Here is a 24673-nt window from a genome sequence, read left to right on the forward strand (position 1 = left end):
TAACTGCGGAGATGCGAATCTCCGCTCACCCTTTAGCTTCTCTAGCGCGCCTTTTTCTGTCTGTTCTAAAAAGTTGGCTCCAAAGTTTAAAGGTTCTGGTGGGTGCGTGGGAGGGGGGCGCGTGATTCTCAAGGGACACTGGGGAGGCCCAGGAGACCCCACCGCCCTCCTCCCCCGGGTGGCAGAGAGTGCAGCAGACCTACACCAGGACCCGATCCCGCCGAGCAGGCAGCAGCAGGATCGCGCCTCCGGGTCGGTCTCAGGGGTTTAGAGGACCTATAGCTTGGCCAGTCACCGGCCGAGAGCAGTTAGGAGGCTTAGGGCCGGCGTGAGTGCGTGCGTGTGTGCGTGAGTGCAAGTTCGAGCGCGAGGGTGAGTGTATGAGCCTCCCAACCCCCACCTGTTTGAAATGATTTTGAACTCCCAAAGCCGGATTGTCCGTGTTTCAGAAGTTGCAAACAGTTTGGCCAAAACATCTGAGTGTCCTCTCACCCCTGAAGGGTTTTGCTGAATCTCCGGCCATTGAAAAAAGAGGAGAAAGCAGGGGGGTTGTGAAGAGGGAAGGTAAGTGGGTGTCTCCAGACAGGTCGGTTTTAGGACCCAACGGGAAGCACACTGGAATCTTTCTCTCCGGGAAGGAGGGGTGGGGCGGGCTGGCCGGCCGGCGGCGGCGGGGCGCATGCGCGCGCGTCTGCTTTCGCCGGTCGCAGCGCTCCGCGGCGCGGAATAGAATGAAATGTAACAAAACAAGCTGAGCCTTTGTATCTGCTTAAAGGGGCCGCCCGCACTTCCCTCCAGTTTCCCCCACCCCCGCTCCGCGACCGCGTCTCCAGGGCTCCAAGCAACTGGGCTGGAAGGGCTTCCCTCAACCGCAAGAACAACCCAGCAGCGAGGAAAGGCGAGCCAGGCGGGAGGCGTTAGAGGAGGCACCGCATTTCTAAACGGCAAGAAAGAAAGGAAGGAAGGAAGGAAAAAAAAAAATAACCCAAGCGGCGCAGAGTGGACTCTGGTCCTGGAGAGCCGGGTCGGGCGCCGGAACGCGAACCAAGAGGCACCGGAATGCAAACAAAGCTCGCGGGTGCCTGTGCAGGGCTCGCGGGGGAGCCGAGAAAGTTTGTTTTATGATGGCTTGAGTGCACGAGTGTGTGCAGGGAAGCGAGGCTGCCAACTTTCGCTCTCGAGTGGCGTTATTTGGAGGGAGATCTCTCTCCTATGAACCAGCGGAGCTCTGGGGGCTTGTGCTTGGGGGCCACCTGTCTCTCATTTATTTATTTTTTGGAGGAGGGGTGTACCTCATCATGTCGAAAGTGATCCAAAAGAAGAACCACTGGACTAGCAGGGTTCACGAATGCACCGTGAAGCGGGGACCCCAGGGCGAGCTGGGGGTGACGGTGCTGGGGGGCGCTGAGAATGGGGAGTTTCCGTATGTCGGAACGGTGGCGGCGGCGGAGACGCCGGGGCTTCCCGGCGGCAGCGAGGGCCCGAGGCTGGGCGAAGGGGAGCTGCTTCTGGAGGTGCAGGGGATCCGGGTGTCCGGCTTGCCCCGCTATGACGTGCTGGGAGTCATCGACAGCTGCAAGGAGGCCGTCACCTTCAAAGCCGTCAGACAAGGTAAGATGGGGCGTACCTCACGGTGGCGCCCTCCCCCGATGGGGGCGGCCTACGACCTGACCCCCTAACTTTGATTTCCGCTACTCTTCTCGCAGTGAAGCTAACGGGGAAGTTGAGGCGGTGCGCTCTATGGTGGAGAGATACTCAAAGTTGTTGGATTGTTTGCCTACCTGCGTTTGTTAGAGGCGTCCAGGGTTTGCGCAGGAAAGAAAGGACACATTTCCTAGGCCTAATGTGCTAGCTTATTTTAGCCGCCGAGCGCAGCTCAACCTCTCCCGTGTCTGGAGAAGAGTTAGAGAGCTGAGACAAGGGCAAAGGTGGGCACTCTCCCGGCTCCTTGGGGGAGGAATGCAGCGGGCGCAGCTGCTGGCGTTTTTCTGCTACTTGACTTGTTTCCAGACCTGGAGAGTGGGTGTGAGGCAGGAGAGGGTCTCCGGTTTGCTGGATCCCTTCCATCAGAAAATCGGTTTTCATCTCGCAGCCCCTCCAGGTGGACTGGGCTTGACCGCCTGGCAGAGTCTAAGTCAGCCTCTGAAGATCCTGCATTCACCCTACAGCTGGATGACGCATGTGTCTCCACCGGGTGGCCCAGTGGGGGCTGGGACGGGGGGGGGGGGAAGGAGGGAGGAGGGAGCACGTCCTTCAAACCTCAGATCAAGCCCAAGTTTTAGGCTAACACCATCACCACCAACATCATTAGTAATGATGAAAACAATAGCAGCCATTCATTTATCACTTACTACATGCAAGGCTCTGTGTAAAATGCTTTACCTGCAAGATCCTGCTTTGAGTCACAATTCTAAGGCCGAGTTATTTTTATAAACCCTATATTACAGATAAGTAAATGGGAACTGACAATGGTTAAGTGACTTGCCCAAGGTCACACAGCTACCACATCCCAGGATTTGAACCTTAAGCATTGGGGAGGAAGGGTTCTGGAGGCTGGGAGGATGGTCCTGAGGAACTGCAGGGGCTGATTTCAGACAGGGAGGACACAGATTCTTCCCTTAGAAGCCCATAAAGGAGGGGTGGACCACTAAAAGGATGGAAGAAGCTTTTGAGGGGTGGCGGTGGGTGGAGTGTCCCTTAATCTTCTTGGTTTGGGGCATATATATTAACCCAACAGAAAACGACTGGAGTCGTCTTAAGGGGATCCCAGTGGCTTGCGTGGGATCAGACAGCATGATGCATATTCTCCCCCATGAAAGTGCCAAGGAGGTGGCAAAGTTGAGCATGGTGAAAAGCTCCTACATGTGCCTGTTGGGTTGGCAGGGTGGGCAGCTGCTGGAAGAATGTGTCAAGGGAAAGAAGGTCTGGGCTGATTCTCTCTTGGAATCAGGCTTGTACTGGGTGAAATGGAGGAGGGGGCAGAGGGAATTGCCAGAACTTTTGGGAGCTTTGGGAGCTGAGGGCTGGAGCTTAGTTATGGAAAATTCATGCATTTATCCTCACCTCCCCTTGTATGCCTCCTCCTGAAGCCCTCCAGCATCCTGAACAAATCCTTACTTTACTAGGTTCCCTTAATGTGATGTACCTTGTAGTTATTAACTTCCTCAGAACTTCCTCCTCTCATCTCCCATACCATTTGGCACCTCATTGAGGCAAGAGACCCTACGTCATACATCATATACCTCCCCAGGCTTTTTCTTGAGGTCCATCACCACTGAAAATGTTTCCTCATCTGTAAAATGGTTTTCTTGTGGATATTATGTAAGCTAATTTAGTATGCAGAACAGTACCTGCCTGGCATTTAGTAAGTGCTCAGTAAAAATGAACTATGAATAAGTTTAAATTTAATTTTAACTGTTTCTTATTTTTAAGACTACCTTTTAATGTCAGAAACCTATGCCAGAAGCCTGGATTATTAAGGCTTAATAGCGTTGTAGAGAAAATACTGCGTGAAGCATTGGATGGGAGTGCCCTGCAGGTCTCAGTTAAGGAGCATGTTGGAGAAAGATCTGGAGAACAGATGATGGGCAGGGTTACCTGCGCCATCTGGAGGGTGTCTAGCAGTGTCCAGTGGTCCTGTATGGGGCCTTCTTTGCAGTGTGCAAGATCATGTATATGGCTAAGCCTCCTCTTTCTCCCAGTGAGCAAAGAGCTAGGAGATATTGTCCAGGGCTACCTCATCATAGAGTTTTCAGGAAGGGTTGGTGGGATAATCAAGTGGATTTAAAGTCGGACACATCTGGTTTCAAAGGAAACTACAGTGTCTTCAAGTGTTATTTCTCTTCATCCAGGACCATTCTTTGTGTGCGTGAATGTTAATAGCAGGTGTGTGTCTATGTACATCTACTTGTATTGGAATAGAATGAAGATGTTGATGGGGAAATCCGAATGACCTGAAATCCGTTACAATATGAGAGCTACTATTTAATGTAATAATTAATGTGAGCCATAACTTTTCTAAAGTCTTCATTGCCAGTAAAGATGGCACTAGAACCACTTAAGTCGTCTATTCCTTCTTGCATACTGAGAATATGATTTAAATGGCATGACAGAATCACTCTTACTATGTCTTCATTATTGCATCTTCATCATATTAGAATAGACTCATACTTGGTTCATGGCAAAGGACAATGTTATTTCTGTGTTGTCTACACCTGAGTTAGCTACTCCCTGGGACGTGGGTCACTCTCAAGGCTGTCTGTTTGGAAATGCCATGCTCTTGTGGGAGAAGATTCTGCTATTTCTATTTCATGGCAGGACCAAAATAGTCTGTAGCAAATGGTATTAGAAGCAGGACTGAGTTGTGCAGGAAACAAGCTAAATGGATCTGCAGGGTTGGAGTTGGTTCATTTTAGATGGAGAAGACAGACTTTCTTTTTTCAGAAGGTGCCTAAAATAGACCAAAAAATATATTCATATACTTTATTGAGGTCTCATTAACTAACCTACAGTAAAATGCACAGATCTTAATATATTTGATGAGCTTTGATAAATGTATATACTCATGTTATCATTTTATATCAAGATATAAAACATTTCCCTCACCTCAGCAATTTTCCCTCATATCCCTTGAGTCATTTTCCTCCACCCCTCCAGAGGCAAGTGCTGTTGTGATTTCTTTCACCAAGGGATAGTTTTGTCTGTTCTTTAACTTCATATAAATGAAATAATGCAGGACGTACTCTTCTATCTAGCATTTTTTGCTTGTCGATTTCTTCATGCCATGTCTGACATTGGTTTGTTCCTTTTTATTGTTGAGTAGAATTCCATTGTATAGATATATACTTTTTTTTGTTTGTTTGTTTGCTTGTTGGTGGGCATTTGGGCTGTTTACAGTTGTCGGCTGTCATGGCTAAGGCTGTTACACACACTCCAGTTGCTCCACATCTTTATCATTATCAGCCTTTTAAATTTTAGCCATTCTTGTAGGTGTGATGTGGAAAAAGAAAGCGAAAGGTAATTAAGGAAACTTAGAAGTAGGATGTAGCCAGTATTTATTAAGTCTTAGGATGTGCGAGGCCCTTTGCTAAGTAAGCGGTAGAAGTAGAGCTGGAATCCAGGTGTTTCTGATTCTAAAGCCCATGCTTCTGACTCCTGGGACAGTGGGTCTCAAACATGTGGTTACCCAGGCCAGTGGCATTAGTGTCACCTAGGAACTTGTTAGAAATGCCGATTCCGGGGCCCACCTAGTGATTCAGAAACTGTGGGGAGTGGAGCGAGTGGTTTAATCTTCAGGTGGTCCTGATGCATGCTAATTTTGAGAACCTCTGCTCTAGAGTATAGACTAAAATTGTAGTATGACGTCACATGAACCAGGTGACCTGGGTTCCAGAGCAAACTCCTCCTGCAAGTGCTGTCATCTCTGGCAAGTCACTCTCTTGAGGCTTGATTTCTTCATTCCCCCAAAGAAATGGCTGCACCACTTCAGGTCCTTTGTGCTCCTGAACTGCTGCAGTTCCATGAATAACCCTGAATCCAAAGGTTTAAAATGATGTGATTGTGGTTTCCCAAATTGGTATTTATAGGTCATGCTTAAATTTTTTTGTAGGTGCATTCTGTGGTTTTGCAAATACCAAGAATGGACACTATCCCTCTACTTTCTTTTTCCATAGATAGAGACAATAAATAAGGCACAATTTAAAAACCAAAACAGCACCACCAGCCTTTCCCCTCACTGTAACGAGGGAATTTTGATTATGTATATGTAAATATCGTTCTTTGTGGGGTTTTTTTGTTTATTTGTTTCCTTTTGATGTTGTGTGTTTGTTTTGACCAATTAGAATATATTACAACAGCTCTGGAATGAAATAATTCTGCTCTTACTTTAGAATGCTGTTACTTTCTCCTTCTTGGTTTCCTATAAGTGACCACTTCAAGGGGTCTCTGTTTACTTGCTTTACCTAAGCACTTTCTCGCCAGACAGTCACAGAGTTGACTCTTCTTAGTAGAGATGTAGAGACTGTCACTGATCACCTCCTCCAGTGGTGTGCTACTGAATGCTTCATATCTGGCTTGGTGGGTGGAACCCTAACTTGTAGCATCAGTGGAGTTGGGAGGAGATATATATAATGGGTTCTCCTGAATCTGTGTTAGCTGGCCCCAGCATACCACTGAACCCATCCAAAATAACTCCCCAAGTCATCTGCTGTCACATGCCCCTGTTTCATGTCTTTGTAGCCTCAGTACAATCTCCTATTATCTTCTTCCCTCCCTGAAAACCAGAATCTTGTTACTTGTTCACTTCTCTTTTCCCATGATTTAAAACATGGGAAAAGCTCACTAACATCTGTTGGAGTGAATAAATTAATTTGGGGGCTTAGGTACTTTATTTTCCATTGTGGTTCTTGTTCAGATAAGTGCGGTCTAGACTATATACAACATCTTTCCCCTCTCTCCCTGCTCACTTTTTCCATCATCTTGTTTGGGGTTCTAATGTGTTCATTTTCTCATCACCAGGTCTTCCAAGTCAGCAATGCCGTGTGTCTGATGATATATACTGAAGGATAAATGACTGACAAGGTTTAATGAGTTATTTAAATATTTCTGCCTGTTCACTTTAACTGAAGTTTAAGGAGGAAGTCTCTAAATGTGAAATTTCAGATACTGAGTTCACCCGACAGAATGATGAGGGACTTTTCTGGTTTCTGTAGATGTGGGACCTGCTCTGTGTCAGAATCCCTAAGAATGACACTTTACATCCGCTTTCTTGCAGCATTGTTCCTGTGTACAATTTTTTTGGCCACTGGCAAATCAGGTCTTTGCTATAGGAAATAGTCTGATTTCAGTCCTTTTTCTTAAGTGGTGCCTTGTAATTTTATGCCTTTTTTTTTTTTTACCTTTAACTTTCATAAATTAATAGTTTAGTTCTTGTGCCAAGAGACCACTCTCTGAGGGATATTTTTAGTTTATACTTGTAGAACACTACAAAAAATGATGCAAGGACAAGCAATAGCTTTACTTGTCCATTGTTTCCAGTGTCCACCCATGCCATTGGCTGTATTATTTAAAAATAGATTAACTTGACCTTATAATGCAATGACATACAGTTGGCTTACTGCATGTGCTGGCATTTGTTACCCAGCTAAGTTTCGCATGGCAGAATTGATGATATCCACCAAGGGGAATTAAGTGGTTTATAAGAGAAAACATTCTGACATCTCCTTACCACAAGGGTTTACATGAAGGATGCTGCTTTATAAATGATGGTTAGTTAATGCAAAACACTATTCTCTCATGCTAGTGGTCCTTTCCTTGGGTTTATATATATGTATAACAGGATATACTGATTTTGTGTACATTGAGAATGAAGGCTGTCAAATTCGTTAAGTGTTGATATTCACGTCCTAAAATAGTAGGTTACTGCCTTTCTTTATGTAGTTCCCATGTGAGATCCATGACCTTGAAAATTCCCCAGTTAACACTGGAGCTCCGCTATAATGCACACCTATGGATGTCTCACGGTATTTCTTGTGAAGTCCTTTTGGTGTTTCCATGACTGAACCTGCAGGCTGTCCATTGACTTCTGCTGTCAAGTGTCCTATGGAAGGGCCAGTGTGTCTGGATGCCAACTTTGTTTTGCCTGTCTTTTCTGAAGGCATGTACCAAAGTTAGAAAATGTAATTTGAAGAATGTCTTTTGTGATTAAATAATAATCTTTTCTTTTTCTAGCTAAGTAATTAGATAATGGACTTAATTCATTATTTATAACCATTTCTATAGTCCCTATCTCAGAGTAAAAGCCAAAATCTTTTCAGACACTCACAGATGCCCCACATTCCCCCCATGATCCACTGTGATGTTACTTCTCTGCCTGTCCACTGCCTACTAGTTCCACACAGACACAGGCTTGTTCCCTCATGGACTTCAAGTCTTTTTTCAAATATCACCTTTTCCCGGACCACATTATTTAAAGATGTCACTCTGTCACAACTCCCTTCCCTCTTTGTTTTCCCTTTTCATCCCCTCCCACTCCTCTGTAGTGTATAGATTACTTATTTTTGTTTTATTCCCCTTTAGTATATAAGCTTGGAGAGGGCAGGGATGTTGTTTGTTTTCTTCCCCACAGCATTCCCTGTACCCAGAACAGCGTTTGGCATTTAGGTGTTACCTAAGGAAAGACCCTCTGCCAAATTTAGAATTGGAATAAGTCTCTCTCAAGCTCAGTTGCCTCTGAAAATAAGAGGTAATTAATATTGGATCACATTATGCTTGGTAAGCATTTGAAGTTAGTCTGATGGCTGGGGCTACATAGAGCTAAGCTAATTGATCCAGGAATATTCTGGAAGACAGTGAGTATTGCTGGCCTGCCTCAGTTGGTCCTACTATTTACAAGTTGAGGGCAGTACCATGCTGAGAGTATCAGGGAGCTGGGCAAACTCTCTTACCCACAAATGGCCTGTGAGTGGTTCTTCTGGGCCTTGCCAGGGGGTGCTGGAGACTTTTTGTAATGATCCTCCAGTGTGGTGAGGATGAGTTTACTTAAGAGAGTCACATTCTCACGGCTAAGGTATCAACCCCACCATTATTGCAGATGGAGTTATTTGTGTGCATCTGTAATGGGCCTTGGTTTTGATTTTCACAGTAAGGTTCATCTTTTAGTCCTTTATGGGACAAGACTGGAGGTTCTGTTTATGGGTAGTGGCATGATGGTGCAATTAAAAGGCAATTATGCCTTGATTCTAAGCCATGCTTCAAAATTATTGCTATATATAATGTTAACAGGGAAGCAGTGCTGCCCATAAAATAGTCCTCAAATATCAGCTCATCAATTGTTGTAGATCTGCAGGTTTTGGATTCAGGCTGGCCTGGGTTTAGAAGCCAGCCTTTTCCACTGACCAGCTGAATGGGATACCTCACCTTTTTGTGCCTGGATTTCTCCTTCTGAAAAATGGGGTCGATGGGAATAAAATGAGATTTAAGTAAACAGCACGGTACAGGTCTGGCACATACTGCTCAGTAAATGTTGACTTCTGTTTGAACTGTTTGAATGTTCCCCTTTGAAAGCACTTGGGAGAGATGGAAAAATCTTCTCAAGAGATGGAGATTGTAGGACGCAGTTCCCTGGAGAGCTTTTCAAGTCTAGAAGAAGCCTTGATTTATCTGCGTGATGCTGATACTGCTTGTTTAAAAGGCCATGGCTAGATTTGTTCACACAAGTAGGAAGGAAACTTCTAGCTCACATTGTGCTGTTTGGCGCCTCCTCATGCTTACATTGTCCTTGATGGTGAATTGATTCTAATGCTCGTCAGGTTCTAGGCTGTTGTAAGCATTTCCTGGGGGTCCCGGGGTGGGGGGGGAACAGTATCAGCAAGGATGATCCTTGAGAAATTGACACTGAGGTCCTCTGATCATCCTGGTGCAATGTCTGGACTCTCCCTATCAGAAATGACTGAGGAAGTAGTGGCAGTGGTTATAAGTGTTTCAACAGATTGGTTCAAATCTGGCCTTACCTACCATCTAGCTGAATGACTTATGGGCCAGTTAACCTCCCAGACCTTCCTTTCTCCCTAGTTGAAAATGATAATGATACCTACCTCAGGGGGTTATCCTGAGGATTAAATGGGAAAATATGTGTAGAAACCTCAGCACTATGCATGACACATGTGTAGCCCTTACCTTAATAGCTACATAAAAGCAGCTGAGGTGATTGAGAAATGGAGACTCATCAGTGAGGTCCACTAAGGCAGCACCTCTCACCTGTGGTCATCTGCCCCTCAGGACATTTGCAATGTGTGGAGACATTTTTAGTTGTCACAGCTGGAGAGAGGTGTGCCATTGGCATCTAGTGGGTGGAGACCAGGGATGCTATGAAACATCCTACAGTGCACAGGACAGCCCCCTCAGCAAAGATTTATCCAGCCCCCAAACGTCAGTAGTGCCAAGGTGGAGAAACCCTGATCTAAGGTCTAACTTGAAGGTTGAGACTGACAGTCAGAATTAGGGATGACAAACTAATAATAATAGCTATTATTTATCATTCCACTTGCTGAGACCCTTAGGTTTTGCTTGGGTAGGAAGGTGATCTTATTCCCATTTTACAGATGAGTTTAAGAGATTAAGTAGTTCACCCTGGCACCTGAGATTCAAACCCTGTCTCCACAATCCTAACCTAGGTTTCCACATTAAAAATGTCTTGTGTCCTCAATGTCCCTGGCCTTTAGAGAAATGCAAATCAAAACCACAATGAGATATCATCTCACACCCACCAGAATGGCCATTATCAACAAAACAAAAAATGACAAGTGCTAAAGAGGATGCAGAGAAAGAGGCACACTTATCCACTGTTGGTGGGAATGTCAAAGGGTGCAACCACTGTGGAAGGCAGTTTGGCGGTTCCTCAAAAAGCTGAATATAGAATTGCCATACGACCCAGAATACCATTGCTAGGTATCTACTCAGAGGACTTAAGGGCAAAGACACAAACGGACATTTGCACACCAATGTTTATAGCAGCGTTATTTACAATTGCAAAGAGATGGAAACAGCCAAAATGTCCATCAACAGAAGAATGGCTAAACAAACTGTGGTATATACATACGATGGAATATTATGCAGCTTTAAGACAAGATAAACTTATGAAGCATGTAATAACATGGATGGACCTAGAGAATATTATGCTGAGTGAATCCAGCCAAAAACTAAAGGACAAATACTGTATGGTCCCACTGATGTGAATGGACATTCGAGAATAAACTTGAAATATGTCATTGGTAACAGAGTTCAGCAGGAGTTAGAAACAGGGTAAGACATAAAGCTGAAGGGATACAGACTGTGCAACAGGACTAGATACAAAAACTCAAAAATGGACAGCACAATAATACCTAATTGTAAAGTAATCATGTTAAAACACTGAATGAAACTGCATCTGAGCTATAGGGTTTTTTTTGTTGTTGTTTTTTACTATTATTACTACTTTTATTTTTTTTCTCTATATTAACATTTTATATCTTTTTCTGTTGTGTTGCTAGTTCCTCTAAACCGATGCAAATGTACTAAGAAACGATGATCATGCATCTATGTGATGATGTTAAGAATTACTGAGTGCATATGTAGAACGGTATGATTTCTAAAAAAAAAAAAAAAAAAAGTCTTGTGTCAATGGCCTTGGACCCCACGTCCTTTTTCTGTGGGGGAATATATGAACACACCTCTTTTCGGCTGTACCCATTGCTGCCAGAGACAGCACAGCATGCCTGGTATCCCCTCTGAAGATAGTCCTAGAAATAAAAAATGGAATTCCAGATTTTCACATTTTCGAGTGATTTCTGCTTTTTCACCCTTTTCTGTTTTCCTTGGTCTCCCTCATTGGCATGGTTAATTCCTTCCTCGTTGGTGCTCTCTTTATATTTTTCATGCACATCAGTAAAAGTCACAATAATGTCTTGAAGTTGTGTATTTGCCTATCTCCTGTACCAAATTATTGTTTCTTGAAAGCAGCATTCCCTGTCTTAGGTATCCTTGTAATCTCTACCCTCTACAGGTGTTCAAGAAATATCTATTAAATTGAATTCCTTTGGGGGTAACGAGTAGGCATAATTTTTAAATAAAGGAAATTCTTGCTTAAGATCTTGTTGGCTAGAATATCCGTGGCTTATTTTTAAGGCATATTAAATATACTTAGCCATATGTCTGACTTTTCTGTGATGATTTAAGATGGTTGTCTGCCAGTGGTTGTAGCATTTTGAACTGTAGAGAAAATGTTGAATTAATTGTGCTGAAGGTCTTAGAGGGCCTTATTCTGACCAGATGTGTGCAGTCGTTGAGCCTGTTGCTTATATAAATGTGGCCATGGGAGGTACTATTTTGGCCTGATTTAAGTAAAATCAGGATTTTACCACCTGGATTCTTGGCCAGGCGTTAGGATTTTTGTCTGATAGGGAGAGCATATTCATTCCCTTCTCCAACCATCAGCTTGTTTAAGTCTGTGTGACTTGGTTAAGAATTCAGAACTCCAGATCAAGTTGTTAAAAAATAACTTCCTGTTGTTGGCTCATGTGCTTTTTTTTTTCTGAAGCTTAGCATCTAGAATTTGGTTTTTAACCTTTTAAAGAAAGCCATTAGTATTGTGACCTTGAATATTAATCGCTGGCCATAGTTGGTTTGTACTTCCACACCTTATGGTTTTTTTTTTCCTAGTGAGATTTAATTGTTTCTCATATAAAAATATGTACAATATGGCGGGCCGCGGTGGCTCAGCGGGCAAAGTGCTTGCCTGCTATGCCGGAGGACCTCGGTTCGATTCCCGGCCCCAGCCCATGTAACAAATACGGAGAAACAGAATACAATAAAACAAGAAAATGTTTAAAGATGTTTCCCTTTCTTCCTTCCTTCCTTCCTTCTATCCTTCCTTCCTTCTCTCTGTCTTTCCTTTAAAAAAAAAAAAAAAAAATATGTACAATATGGAAAAATGTGAATATAAAAAAAAAAATGTATCCATAATGCCCATAATCCCATCCCCAGAGAAATCTGTGTGTTAACAGTATATTTTTATTCAGATTTTTTCCACTGTATGTGTATATAATTGTAGATTATGTGGGTGAGGGGTAAGGAGCTTTTTTGCTGTAAAAATGGGACCATATAATACATGCTATTTTGGTGGGACTTTTCTTTGTGTCTAACAGTCTATCAAGGATTTTTCCTACAGAACATACGTATCTCTTTTACCATTTTTGGTGGCTACAGAATCTTTTCTAGTTAAATCATTCTTTGAGGACGAATATTTAGGTTTTCATTAGGTTACTAAAATTGCATGTTGATGAATATCTTCGTTTATAACTTTCAGTGGACTTCAGATATTTTCTTTGGACAGATGTTTAGAAGAGGAACATTGGCTCATGTGGATTTTATGTTAAAGATTTTAATATCTACCATCAGGAAGGCCTCCAAAGAGTATATTAACTTGTATCTCTGCTACCTGTGTTTGAGAGACCGGTCATTTTTCACTTAATAGCAGATAAAATCTACTAATGCAATTGTTTTTAGCCAGCATCGCAAAACTCATATGCCAAGTAGATATTTTAAAGAACATTAGGGAGCAGTGGGGACTGGGGTAAACTGGGAAGGGCTTGCCTTGTTCAAAGGGGTTAGTCACCACTCAGTTTCAGCCTATTACTGCCATGTAGGAACGTTGGCCCAATGTTGTCAGAGCTTTCAAGTTTTCACGAGAATCCAGAAGTTTTGATTTACACACAAAAAAGAACTATGCCAGTTTTAAAATGTTGGTTCAGAGTTCTTTTGAAAGCATGGGTGAACCAAACAGAACACATCTGGGAGCCATATTTGGTCCTTGCGCGGCTTGCAATATCTTGTTTGTATATTTGTCTTTCTCACACTTCATCTCTGCAAGAGCAGTAATCATTTCTTACTCATGTCTATATTTTCAGGGCCCAGGTAGTGACCAAATAACAGTCAGGGCCAATAAATATTTGTTAAAGTGGTCCAGTCTGTCACTCTAGTCCAGATAAGTTCATTTGAGGCCCATGACAGTGCCAGACTTTTAGTTTTGAGGAGCTGGGGAGGGGGTATATTCTGATAGCTGATCATAAATCTTAGAATATTTTTTCAGAACACTAGTCTGCTGAGTCTTAGAACTGGGTGCAAAATATCATCTTGAAATTGGCACTTATGTGACTTTTTACTAGTAGTAGTATGTATTTTCTGGTCTAAGGTAAGCCTATTTGTGTGATCTTAAATAAAAGAATGAATGAGCTTACTTAGGGAGGCTTTAATAAGGCAGGAAAGTCCCTAATAACAAAACTGTTTGGACATTCTGCAGATAAATCAGAACCCAAACCATTCCTCCAAGAGTAGATGCTTCAGAGCACGATTCACCTCTAAGACTGGTGGGCATCTGTTCCTCAATACTTATGTGGTAGAATTTTGTTTTTTTGAAAAGCAGTGCAGCGCTTTTTGCTTTCTTGGTTGCATAACTGATTGTTCTGCCTTGCATAATTCATGTTCAGTACCAGGTTTGCTGCACAAGGCACGAGCAAAGGGACTCAGGTAATTCAGATTAGAAGTTCAGTCAGTGCAATTTTTCTATCAAGGGTCAAAGCAACAAAGGGCTCCTTACGAAATTTAAACTAGAAAGTTGGCAGCAAAAGCCCAAGGTGGAGTTTAAGTTTTTCTTGGTTTGGATTTGGAATGGGTTTCTTTTCTCTCCTTCTTTAGTCCCCTTTTCTCCCTTCTGTACACATATCGGAATAAGAACATTCTAATAGACTGTCTGGGAATTCAAATCTTACATTTAGATATTCCATGTGTAATCCAGGACTTTGGATCTGAGCAAAAACAAAGCTACGTTTACAAGTTCAGACTGCTCTGTGCTCTGAAATCCTTCCTTCATTGTGGTAACTACTTTGGGGGTGCATGGAAGCCCCCTAAAATACCATGGAATTTGGCTTCTGTTTGCTACTTTGAAAATATTCAAGATGCAGCAGGAAAAGCAAGTATTCCATAGTTTTTTTTAGGGCAGGTGATCTTTGATAACATTCCTGCCCTTTGCTCTTCCTTTTTCAGAGAATAGGTTAGCCCTGCCATAGTGCAAACCCACAGTTCAGCATTTCCACTGTGTATATGAAAACTCTTTTTAGAGCACAAAATGTTATCTCAATATTGATATATTTTTAATATGTCATTTTTTGAAAGAGAAAAGTCAGGGAAGTAGAAGATCCAAGAAAGAAAAGTCCATGTAGCTGTTGCCTATTTATGTCTCTCTAACTCGATGAGAAAATACTGCTACAGGATGAAAGGCACTGGCTTTCTTAAGCAATTTGAAGATGCTTCTGTGACATTTGAGCTAAAAATGTAATCTTGAACTATTCTATGTGAAATAAATTATCTCAAAGACGATTGTGAGAGGAAGGCATTAATGGAAATAACATGGCTGGTTGTTTACTATTGGAGTCATTTTTAGTCGAAAGAGCCTATCTATGGGGTTTAATAAATAAGTTGCCCTGATACCTGAATTCCTGGAGTCGAAGAGACTACAGGGGAAATTTGCGGCCCTGTGCATCTGTTACCGGCTGCTTATTTTCACCTGATGGCTGCTAACAGCTTGCAGGTAGAGCAGCATATATATATATGATCAGCTTTGGAAATGGTGGCTCACAAATTGGGTTTGGGTAAATGGAAAGTGCATCACAGTTATCTGGGAACATTTTCAAGCTGGGGTGTCAGTGTGGGGCTGGCAGTTGCTTAATTAATGATTCTTACTTGTATCTCCCTGCCCAGCTAAGTCCTGGGACCCTAATTCCAAAGAGTGGCCCAAGAAATAGCCACTGATCCAGAGTCATCCAGGGTATTAGTTCAATGTGGGGGTGACTAGGTCTCACACTGGAGCTACAGAATTAGAACTCGAGGGGGCAGACCCTGAGAACCCACATTGCTTTAGAAAGTTGTGGCTGATTGTGGGAAGTCCAAATTTGAAGCTCTAAGCTCCAACTGGCATTTTCAATTCCAGTTGCCTAATAAATGATGGAAAGAGACAGCACTGTACACTGGAATGGATATTGAATGGGGAAAAGGGTCAGGAACAGAATGACAAATTGAGTTATTTGAGTTACTAGTTCTTCTAGGGTGCCGTCTCTAGCACTTGCAGTAACAGATGAGTGTGTGCATAAACAGATGAGTGTTTATGTGGAAAGTCATTTTCTCTCTTTGGAGTCCTAGCAATAGTCTGGTAACTTAGAGGGACCTTTCTGCAGCACCATGCTTGGCTTTTTAAAATAGAAAGAGAACTCTGTAGGAAAGAATTTTATTTTCTAAGACAGTGCTGCTCAATAGAAGTTGGTGTGTAATGGAAATATTCTCAGTCTACCCTGTACAATATTTTACCACTAGCCATACGTGATAATTGTGTACTTGAAATATGGCTCCTGTGGCTGAGGAACTGAATTTTTATTTGATTTAAATATAATTAATTTAAATTTAAATCTAACTTTATGTGGGTAATGTCTCCCACAGCATGTTGAACAGCATGGAAGATAATGCTGTTACATAGGGTGAGGACTGTTGCAAATTTTTGTTGTCATGTCCAGCTGCATCATCAAGAGGAAACTGGAATAACATCCTGGGTTGATGTTTGTTAAATGTGAAAGTTCGAGATAGGCCGTGTTTTAGTGTCCTTCTGGCCTTTTTTATTATTGCATTTACCAATGACAGTTTTCATAAAGATGCCCTGCATATGGCAATGTGGCTCTTCTCCCCAAAGAAGTAGTCTGTACAGAAAGTTATGTTCCATGAGGCTAGGGATGCCATTTCTCTGGCTGAGTGCTTTGTCTCCAGCACCTGCAATAATGGATGGTTGATTAAATGATTTCAACTTGGATATTTTATGCTGAGTGAGAGGCCCTAAGTTACATTAAGGTTGCATGGTTAAACAGTTGCATCACCTTGATGCTTTTGGCTATAAGTAATCAAAAGCTCAACTCTAATGGCTTAAACAACGAAGGGATTAGTTGATTCATATAACTAAGAATTTCAGTAGAAGGAAGGAGCTTTTGATAGGGTTGGAGGAGGTTTTGGGTGCTCTTTCTCTGTGATGTGCTTTAGAACTGCCATTAGCCCATATGGTGTCTTTGTTCAAACTAGAAAAATAAATCTCTTCTGGGAAGACACAGTCCAGAATGGCCTGGAGAGCAGAGTATGGGCCGGATTTTTCTGGGATGCCCTTTCCACTGTGCTGGCTTTGGCTTCAGGATGGCTGCTCTCATTTGCAGATGAGTGACCATGGCAAAATGAGTTTTCTTATCCCTTTGCCTTATTATCCACAAATCGGGAAGCCAGAGGAATGCTGTGTGCTGAGTGATAATAGGTCTGTAATCCCTAAACTAGTCACTGAGGCTTGTGCAAATGTGTGCCTGCCTTGGAATGGGTAGGGTCACTTCTCATCCAGGAAGGGTTGCACCATGGGGGAAGTTGAGACTTGATTTCCCTAAGGAACAGGCAGTTACCGTTAAGAAGGGGGAAGCCGTGGAACAGATGCTGAGGTACAGTAGGTAGCCAGTACCCATTTCCCACAACTATCCCCAGTGTGATGGTGAATTTAGAGGGGATCAGATTGGACAGGTGCCATGAGAAATTCAATTGTAAAGAGAGGCAAAAGAGGATTCCTTGGTTATGAGCTCTGTACTTGATAGGTTGAAAAAAAAAACAGCTCCTAATGGAAATGTTTGGGCAATGGATGATGGGGTAGAGATACAACTTATATATGTAATTAACACCACTGAACTGTATAGTCGAAAGAGATAAAAAGGGAAATTTTAGGTTGTATATAAATATCACACACACACACACAAATCCCTAGAACTGTACACAAAAAGTGAAACTTAATGTAAATGGTGGGCTAAAATTAAAAGCATAATTAAATAACATTGTTTCATGGATTTTAACAAAAGTGCCACACTAATACAAAATGTTAATAATTGGGAAAACTGTGTTTTTGCATGAGAGGGAGGTATATGGGAATTCAACTTCCTGCAAGATGTTTCTGTAAACCTACAACTGCTCTAAAAATAATAATAAAAAATAATAGCTCTCATTTATTGACCCTTTGTTATCCTAGCCCTGTGTCAAGCTCTGTAGGTCTTACATTATTTTGAGGTAGATATTATTTTCATCCATTTTATCGATGAAGAAACTGAGTTTTAGAGAGGTTAAGTAATTTTCCTTAACTCAACAGCTGGTAAAGCAGCAGTTCTAACCAATTTCTAACTCCAGAGCTTGTGCTGTTAAATATCATTCAAGACCAGTGGTCTTCAGCTGGGGGTGATTTTGCCCCGTCACACCTCAGAGGACATTTGTCAATGTCTGAAGAAAGTTTTGGCTGTTGCAACTAGGGAGATGCTGTTGGCTTCTGCTGGGTTGAGGAAAGGTTAAAAACATACTGTAGATGTGGGCAGCCCCAACAATACAGAATTATCCAGCCCAGAATGTCATTAGTGTCGTGTTTAAGAAACCCGGGGTAAGACTCAAATATTACCTTCTCATAGGACATCTCCCCTACCTCCTGCCACCAATCACTCACTACTTCATCACCAAACTTTGTTTTATCCTACGTAGTCATCACCATCTGGGATGTAATTAGCTTGAGAACTGGAATTTGGCTTAGATATTTTACTATCCTTCTGGTTAGGCAGTGCCTGGAACTGGAGTCGGGTGCACAGGTTAAGTAGTTGTTGAATGAATGACTGACCCAAACAACCAACCACCCAAAATGGCTGCCTTCTCTGAGTGAGTGGGGCTTTTAGATATGGAAATGGCTCAGAGAAGAGATGAGAACTAACTAGAAACTTTAGACAGTGCCGAAGAGCTATAGAGACACATTGTGGATTCCCAAAGGGCAGAACTAGAAATGAGCCAACGGCAAGTTCCCTGGCTGGTGGCAAAGCTAGACAAGCAAGAACTTGAAAGAGAATGGGAGATAAGTAACTGGGACCAACCTGTATTATGCTGAGTGAGGTGAGAGGCTGAGCTTGGGGTGGCTGAGTAAGACGTTGAGCACCTAGAACCTAGGGGGGATGGAAAGAGGGCTAGTGATCCTATCCCTGGCCACTAAAGGCTGTAGCAGCAGGGACTCCTTGGCCACAAAGCATAGAGTTTAGGAGGAGCTTCTATGGTTTCAATTTTAGATCCACCCTTTGCCAGCTGTGTGTCCCTGGGCACTTGACTTAACCTTTCTATGTATCACTTTCCTCTTCTGTAAAATATATCAATAATAACACCTTATTGGGTTATTTTGAAAATTAAATGTTAACCATGTAAAGAGTGTATTAGAAAAGTGCCAACTGCTACCATTGTTATTACTATGTTTTGAGCTTTTCTGTTAGCAGGTGAGGACAGGGACACTTCCTCTGTTTTATTAGGGCTTACTCAGTGCCTGGATGGAGACAGCTCCGTGAGTAAGAGTTTTGGAATAGATTGGGTTCAAATCCTGTTTCTGAATACCTTAGAAGTTGGGGAGAGGAATGTCATCTTTGGGGAAGGGAGCATAGTCAAGTACTGTTAAGCAGGCATAAGTCTTTGTGGGAAAATAGTCTGCTTTTACTTATCATGAGGGGTGGTAGAGTAAAGTTACTGTTGTCGAAATGTACAGACACTGCTTGTGTGTGTGTGTGTGTGTGTGTGTTGTATGTGTGAAGTACAGCTGCAATGATTAGGAACCCTGTCTAAGAACCAAGATAAAAGGAGGAAAAATAAATGAGTCCAAAAATAAAGCAATTTACAGATATTAACTTCCATAGAATAAAGACATTTGCTTTTTCTTTTATCATGTTGGTTCCCTGGCATTCTCAAAGTTTGCCTCCTTTAAGGGTTTCTCCTCTTTGAGTGTGTTTGCCTAACAGTCTTTATTCAGTGCTGGGAAGCCTTCCAGCTCTCACCTCCCCACCTTGGCCCATCAGGCTGCCTGTCTGCTTAAAGTATGGGAGTCAAAACTGAGGAGAGAAGAGAAGGACCAAGGATGATAACAGCGGTACTGATCAGGCTTCCTTCGGAGGCCCCCATGAGCATAACCGCTTAATCCCCAGGAGTTGCTGGGAGCATGTCTGTCACCCTCCCCGTTTTAGAGGTCAGGGGACTGAGGCTGGAGAAGCTGTTACTTGTCCACATATACCCAGCTAATCAGGTGACAGTGATGGGTTTCTTTCAGCTTGGAAGCCCTCCAGGGCTCACCAGGCAGCTGTGTTATTCTTCATGGCATTGCAGCAGGAAGACAGCACCCCGCACCATTGTGTCGGTTCAGGATGGGAAACCTCCCGGAGATGTGTGAGGAAGCCCAGGGCTGGACACCTTCCCTTGCTTTCAGTCCCTCTGCCTTCCACAGGGAAGGAGCTGTTTGTGCCTCCTGAGGTGGGTTTATAGGAGCCGGGCTCAGCAACTGCACAGAGCCTCTCTGTTTGTCTGTCTGCAGCCGCACCCTGCACGTGTCCAGACACAAGTGCCTGCATCTTCCAGCACTGACTAACACCATCTCCATCCTCAAATACGTAGGCCTGGAGCAGGGTCACTGCAGGTTCCAAGCAGTGAAACTTGTCCATCACAGATGTGGCAGGGACCTCTGTGAGTTTTGTCCTCTCACCCTCCTTAGAAAGCAGGTGCAATTAGATTTTCTTGCCTCCTCCCTTCTGCTTTTCTTCCTTTCTCATAGTTTTGCCCGACTTTCCCAGCACCATTGGGAATGTCACCTGCCTGGTGACTATAGCTCCTATGGGAGAGCATATTGCCAGGATAAAGCCTTGCCAGCATCACTGCCTCATCGTGTCTTTGGCACATGGAGTAGTTTGTGAAGGGTGTGCATACTGATCATCTGGTCTTATGGCCATTAATCCCCCTTTCTTCTTTGACCTGGTTAGTGCCTCCTCTTTTCTGGCTTGGAAGTTGTCTGCTCAGCTGTTAAACGCACAGGTTTTGGATTTCAGACAGTGTTCAAACCCAGGCCCACTGCTTACTTGCTAAGTGGGCTTGGGTGTGTGATTTTACTTCTTTTTTTACTTCTTTGAGGTGGGGATAATAAGCACACACACCTTTTAGGTTTACTGCAAAGATTAACTGAAGGATGCATTAAAGCTCTTGGTATGGAATCCAGAGCAAAGACAGCATTGAATAAATGCTAGTTATTATTATATTAAGTTTGTCAGTTTTCCTCTTTTGAATCTGATACTTTTGATTTTAGGCTTGTGGAGGCGCTGAATTGACTGTGTAATTGACTCAAAACACTTCTGTTTAACACTCTGGGGTTTTATCTTTCCTGGCACTACCACCTCCTCTTAGATTTTATAGAGCTGAATTTGTTGGACCAGATTATATGGAGCAGATTTGATAGCAACACGTTCTAAGTATACTATCTTTATGTTTCCCTTAGATCTCTTACTTGAAGTCTGAATTTAGTTACCACTCTCTGCAGGAAGCTACAAATGATTATAGAGCAATTAAATGAATCCTGGATCTTCAGTATTCTAGAATGATTGATGTAAAGATAGAAGTATGTCATTGTTGTGCATATAGATATTTTCAAATAAACTTTATGCTCAGACAGTTGCCTGGTTTGATCTGTTTTGATTTCTGTTCATTATTCCAGCTGTGAATGGTCTCAGAATTAAGCCACTAGACATTTATAACTTATAAAAATCTTTGCATACTTTTATTTCATCAAGTCCTTATTGAAAGTAATAGCTGTACATTTATATAGCCTTTACTTTGTATGCACTTTGCTGTAAGTGGTCTGTATTAAGTCATTTAATCCTCAAACACCTTTATGAAATGTAGGTAGGATAATTCCCATTTTACAGAAGAGGAAATTGAGGATCAGAGAGGTTAAGGTATCTTCAGACACTGTTGTTAATGCCCTAGCTGGGATGCAAACCAGGTTTTCTCTGGGTGCAGGAATGATGGGTGCTCTTACAAGCTCACAGTTTTAAGGGCCTTTTCTATGGTAAGGTTTTTCATGCCATATCCTGAGCTGTTTTTGACTTATCACAGCACTTTAATTTATCAGTTAATACACTTGCATTCTGCCTTTCATTCACAATTTTTCCAAATCAAGAAAGACCTTTGACATTTGACAGGGACAGCTACAAGAGGTCCTGTGAATGTTATGATAGGTCAGCATGGCTGTTATGGGGAACACATAGTACTTACTGCCTGTCCTGTTTTATTTCTGTTTTTCTAAGTGATCCAGGACCTGCCTTTTGATAAGGGCTGTGCTTGTTTTCTTGGTCCGTAGAAGAAGTAGAGTGTCATGTTTATAGATGTGAAGACAAACCTTTGGAATTCAGTGAACAGTTATTCATTGCCTGGCTACTGCATCTAGGCGGCTGGAATGAAGACATTGTGTCTACCCCAAGGGTGAGCCCGTGCCTGTGAGGGTTTTCTGGGCTGCGGATTTGTAGTAATGTCCTGTAGGGCTAGAAGTTCCCAACATGGCAGTGGTGTGTATGGCCCACTTTTTAGTTCTTCCAGACATCATTGCATGCCTGGCCAGTTTCCCGTGTCAGGGATGGAGCTCTGTGCCAGAACTGTATGAATATGTGTTTAGAACTGATGGCCCCAGCGAGTGTCAGGTGCAGGATCCATTGATTAGAAGGGGCCTGGGTTGAACCTTGCCTGGAAGACATGGTATTCCCCTCTACATGATTGTGTCACCTATCCCTGCCTCCTGTGCTCATTTTATTTATTTTTATCACTGGAAGTAAGAATTGGTGGGGGTTGGTAGGTAGGGATAGTGGTGGCTGAGTAGTCATTGTGCTAAGCAGTAAGGGTGGGTGGGACTAAGCAGCATCCCACCCCCCAGATCCCCTAAGAATCCAGGCCTCACAGATATAAAACCATCTTTATATTCTATGAAAGAATTTGCATGTGTGTAGGACTAGGGGTGGATTTTATGACTTTATCTCTCTCTGCTGTGGTATTTGAAGCAGTGTGTGTGCGTGGGGGAACATGTAAGGACGCAGGCCTGGGCCTGAATGCCCTATCCATCCCTGGCGGTGGATGAGCTTTATAACTCCTTTAAACCTCAGTCTTCTTATCTGTAACATATTACTTCATTGCGTTATGAGGATTAAATGGAGATAGTTTGTGAGAAATATTTATCAGACTGCCTAGCACATAGTAAGCACTCAGTAAATCAGAGCTACTGTTATTATTATTTGACCCAATATTAACATATTATTAACAATAATAACAATACTGTTATTATTATTTGACTGAGCAACAGTGGCTTAAGATTCCATTCAACAAATACATGTATCGTCTAATCTCTATGTGCAAGATAATGTGCTAGATTCCATAAGACTCGCAGTTGAATCAGTCAGTGCCCTCTAATTCATATTAGGGCAGGAGGAAAAAAAGGAACGACAGGAGCAAAGGCCTAGAGGTCAGGAAATTCCAAATGCGCCCAAGACCCAGTGTGAGGGAACATGTGAGAAAATAATAGAATAAGATAGTATGTTCCCTCTACTACCCTGGTGGCAGAAATTCAAAATTGTTCATTAACTGTGGGTCTTCATTTGATTTGATAAAGCCCTTTTGTAGAGCATTTGAGAAGAACCCATCAGAAATGTTTTTAACCTATTCTCTACAAATACTCAAACACATGAAAGTTGTATGTCTTCTCGGTAGCACTGCTTGTAATGACAACAATTTGAAATTGACTTATATGTGTTGTAGGTGGTAAGAAAACTATAACTCCCTGCAATGGCATATTCTGTAGCCAGTTAAAAAAATGAGACAGATCTTTGTGACCTGACATGTAAACACATTATGATATATTCAGTGAAAAAAAAGCAAGTGACAGAAACAATTATCTATAATATGATCCCATTCATTTAACACATTTATAACTACCTGGATGGATGTGTTTGTGTGTACCTTAGAAATAAAAAGATCTGGAATGGTGTAGAACTGTTAAACCTGACTGCCTCTGAGTAGGTTGACCAGATGTCCCTGTTTGCTTGGAATGTATCCAGTTCATATCTCTTGTCCTGGTGTAGTTATTATTAGTGCCTCTTTACAGACTTTAGTGTCCTGGCTTGGCTGAAGAATTATAACGTTCCTTTGAGGATTGGAATTGGGGCAAGAGTAATGGGAAACTGGCTGTTAGGCATGTGAGTTGGTGTAGTTTACAGTGGGTAAGTATTATTTTTATAAGTGAATTAAGGATTACAGCCCTAATACATTATGTGTTGGTTCACTGCATGGTCATTAGCAAGGGAAAAATAACTTTTTTTTGGTCAGATATTCAAACACCTTCTTTGTTCTACTTAAATAGGTCTCCAGTTAAATCACTGAAGATATTCACGATTGTCTGAGAAAAGCATTTGTCACTAAAATTAACAAAAAAAAAATGTGAGTGGGAAATTTTTGCATTTCCTTTTTTCATTTGGCTCCTAGGTCACTGAATTGAAATTCTCCTTTAGAAAAACAGCACACATTAAAAAAAAAAAGTTAAATTGTGACCTTCCACATCCCAGGTTCCTCAAACATAAATTTAGACACAATAGGGGTTGAAATTATTAAATGAGCTTCATGCAGACTATTGACCTAGAGTGGGCTTTCAGAGTTGGCTGGGTTCCTCTTTTCTTTGCTTCCCAGTAAGATCCTAGAGGAAATGGCGATGGGTGGGAAATAGCTGCAGTTCCAAAATAGTAGTGATTCCAGTTCACCAGACATCATAGGGTATCTTTGATGTGCCACACACTGTACTAGGTGCTTTCTCATTTATCATCCCACTTATTCTTTACCATTTTGTACATGTGGAAACAGAGGCTCAGAAAAGTGAAGTACCTTGCCTAAGGTACTTGGAATTTAAATTGGGCTCCTTGGATTTGGAATTTACATGCTTATCTCATTATACTAGAGTTTTTCAACTTCAGCACTATTGACATTTTGACTAAGATAATTCATTTTGTTTGGTGGGTTGGGGAAGGCAGTGCCGTGCATTGTAGGATGCTGAGCAGCATCCATATCCTCTACCTACTAGATGCCAGTAGCACCCCCTCCCCAGGTGGTAATAAATATATCTTCCAACATTTCCAGAAGTCCCCTAGGGGAAGAATCATCCATGGTTGAGAATGACTGTACCACACTAAAATTAGGGAACATCATTCATTCGGGACAA

General features: G+C 42.4%; 1 protein-coding gene across 7 annotated transcripts in view; it reads left to right on the forward strand.

The window, feature by feature from the left end:
- Positions 1-695: 695 nt before the first annotated feature.
- MAGI1 (membrane associated guanylate kinase, WW and PDZ domain containing 1) overlaps positions 696-24673 on the forward strand; it is a 708398-nt gene continuing 684420 nt past the window's right edge. For all 7 annotated transcript variants that reach the window (XM_077128768.1, XM_077128769.1, XM_077128772.1 and 4 more), the window contains exon 1: positions 696-1611. In XM_077128768.1, coding sequence (XP_076984883.1) covers positions 1299-1611 — 313 coding nt within the window. In that variant the 5' untranslated portion in view covers positions 696-1298. The remainder of the gene's footprint in view (positions 1612-24673) is intronic.

Source organism: Tamandua tetradactyla, chromosome 15 (genome assembly GCF_023851605.1).
Source record: "Tamandua tetradactyla isolate mTamTet1 chromosome 15, mTamTet1.pri, whole genome shotgun sequence".
NCBI lineage: Eukaryota > Metazoa > Chordata > Mammalia > Pilosa > Myrmecophagidae > Tamandua > Tamandua tetradactyla.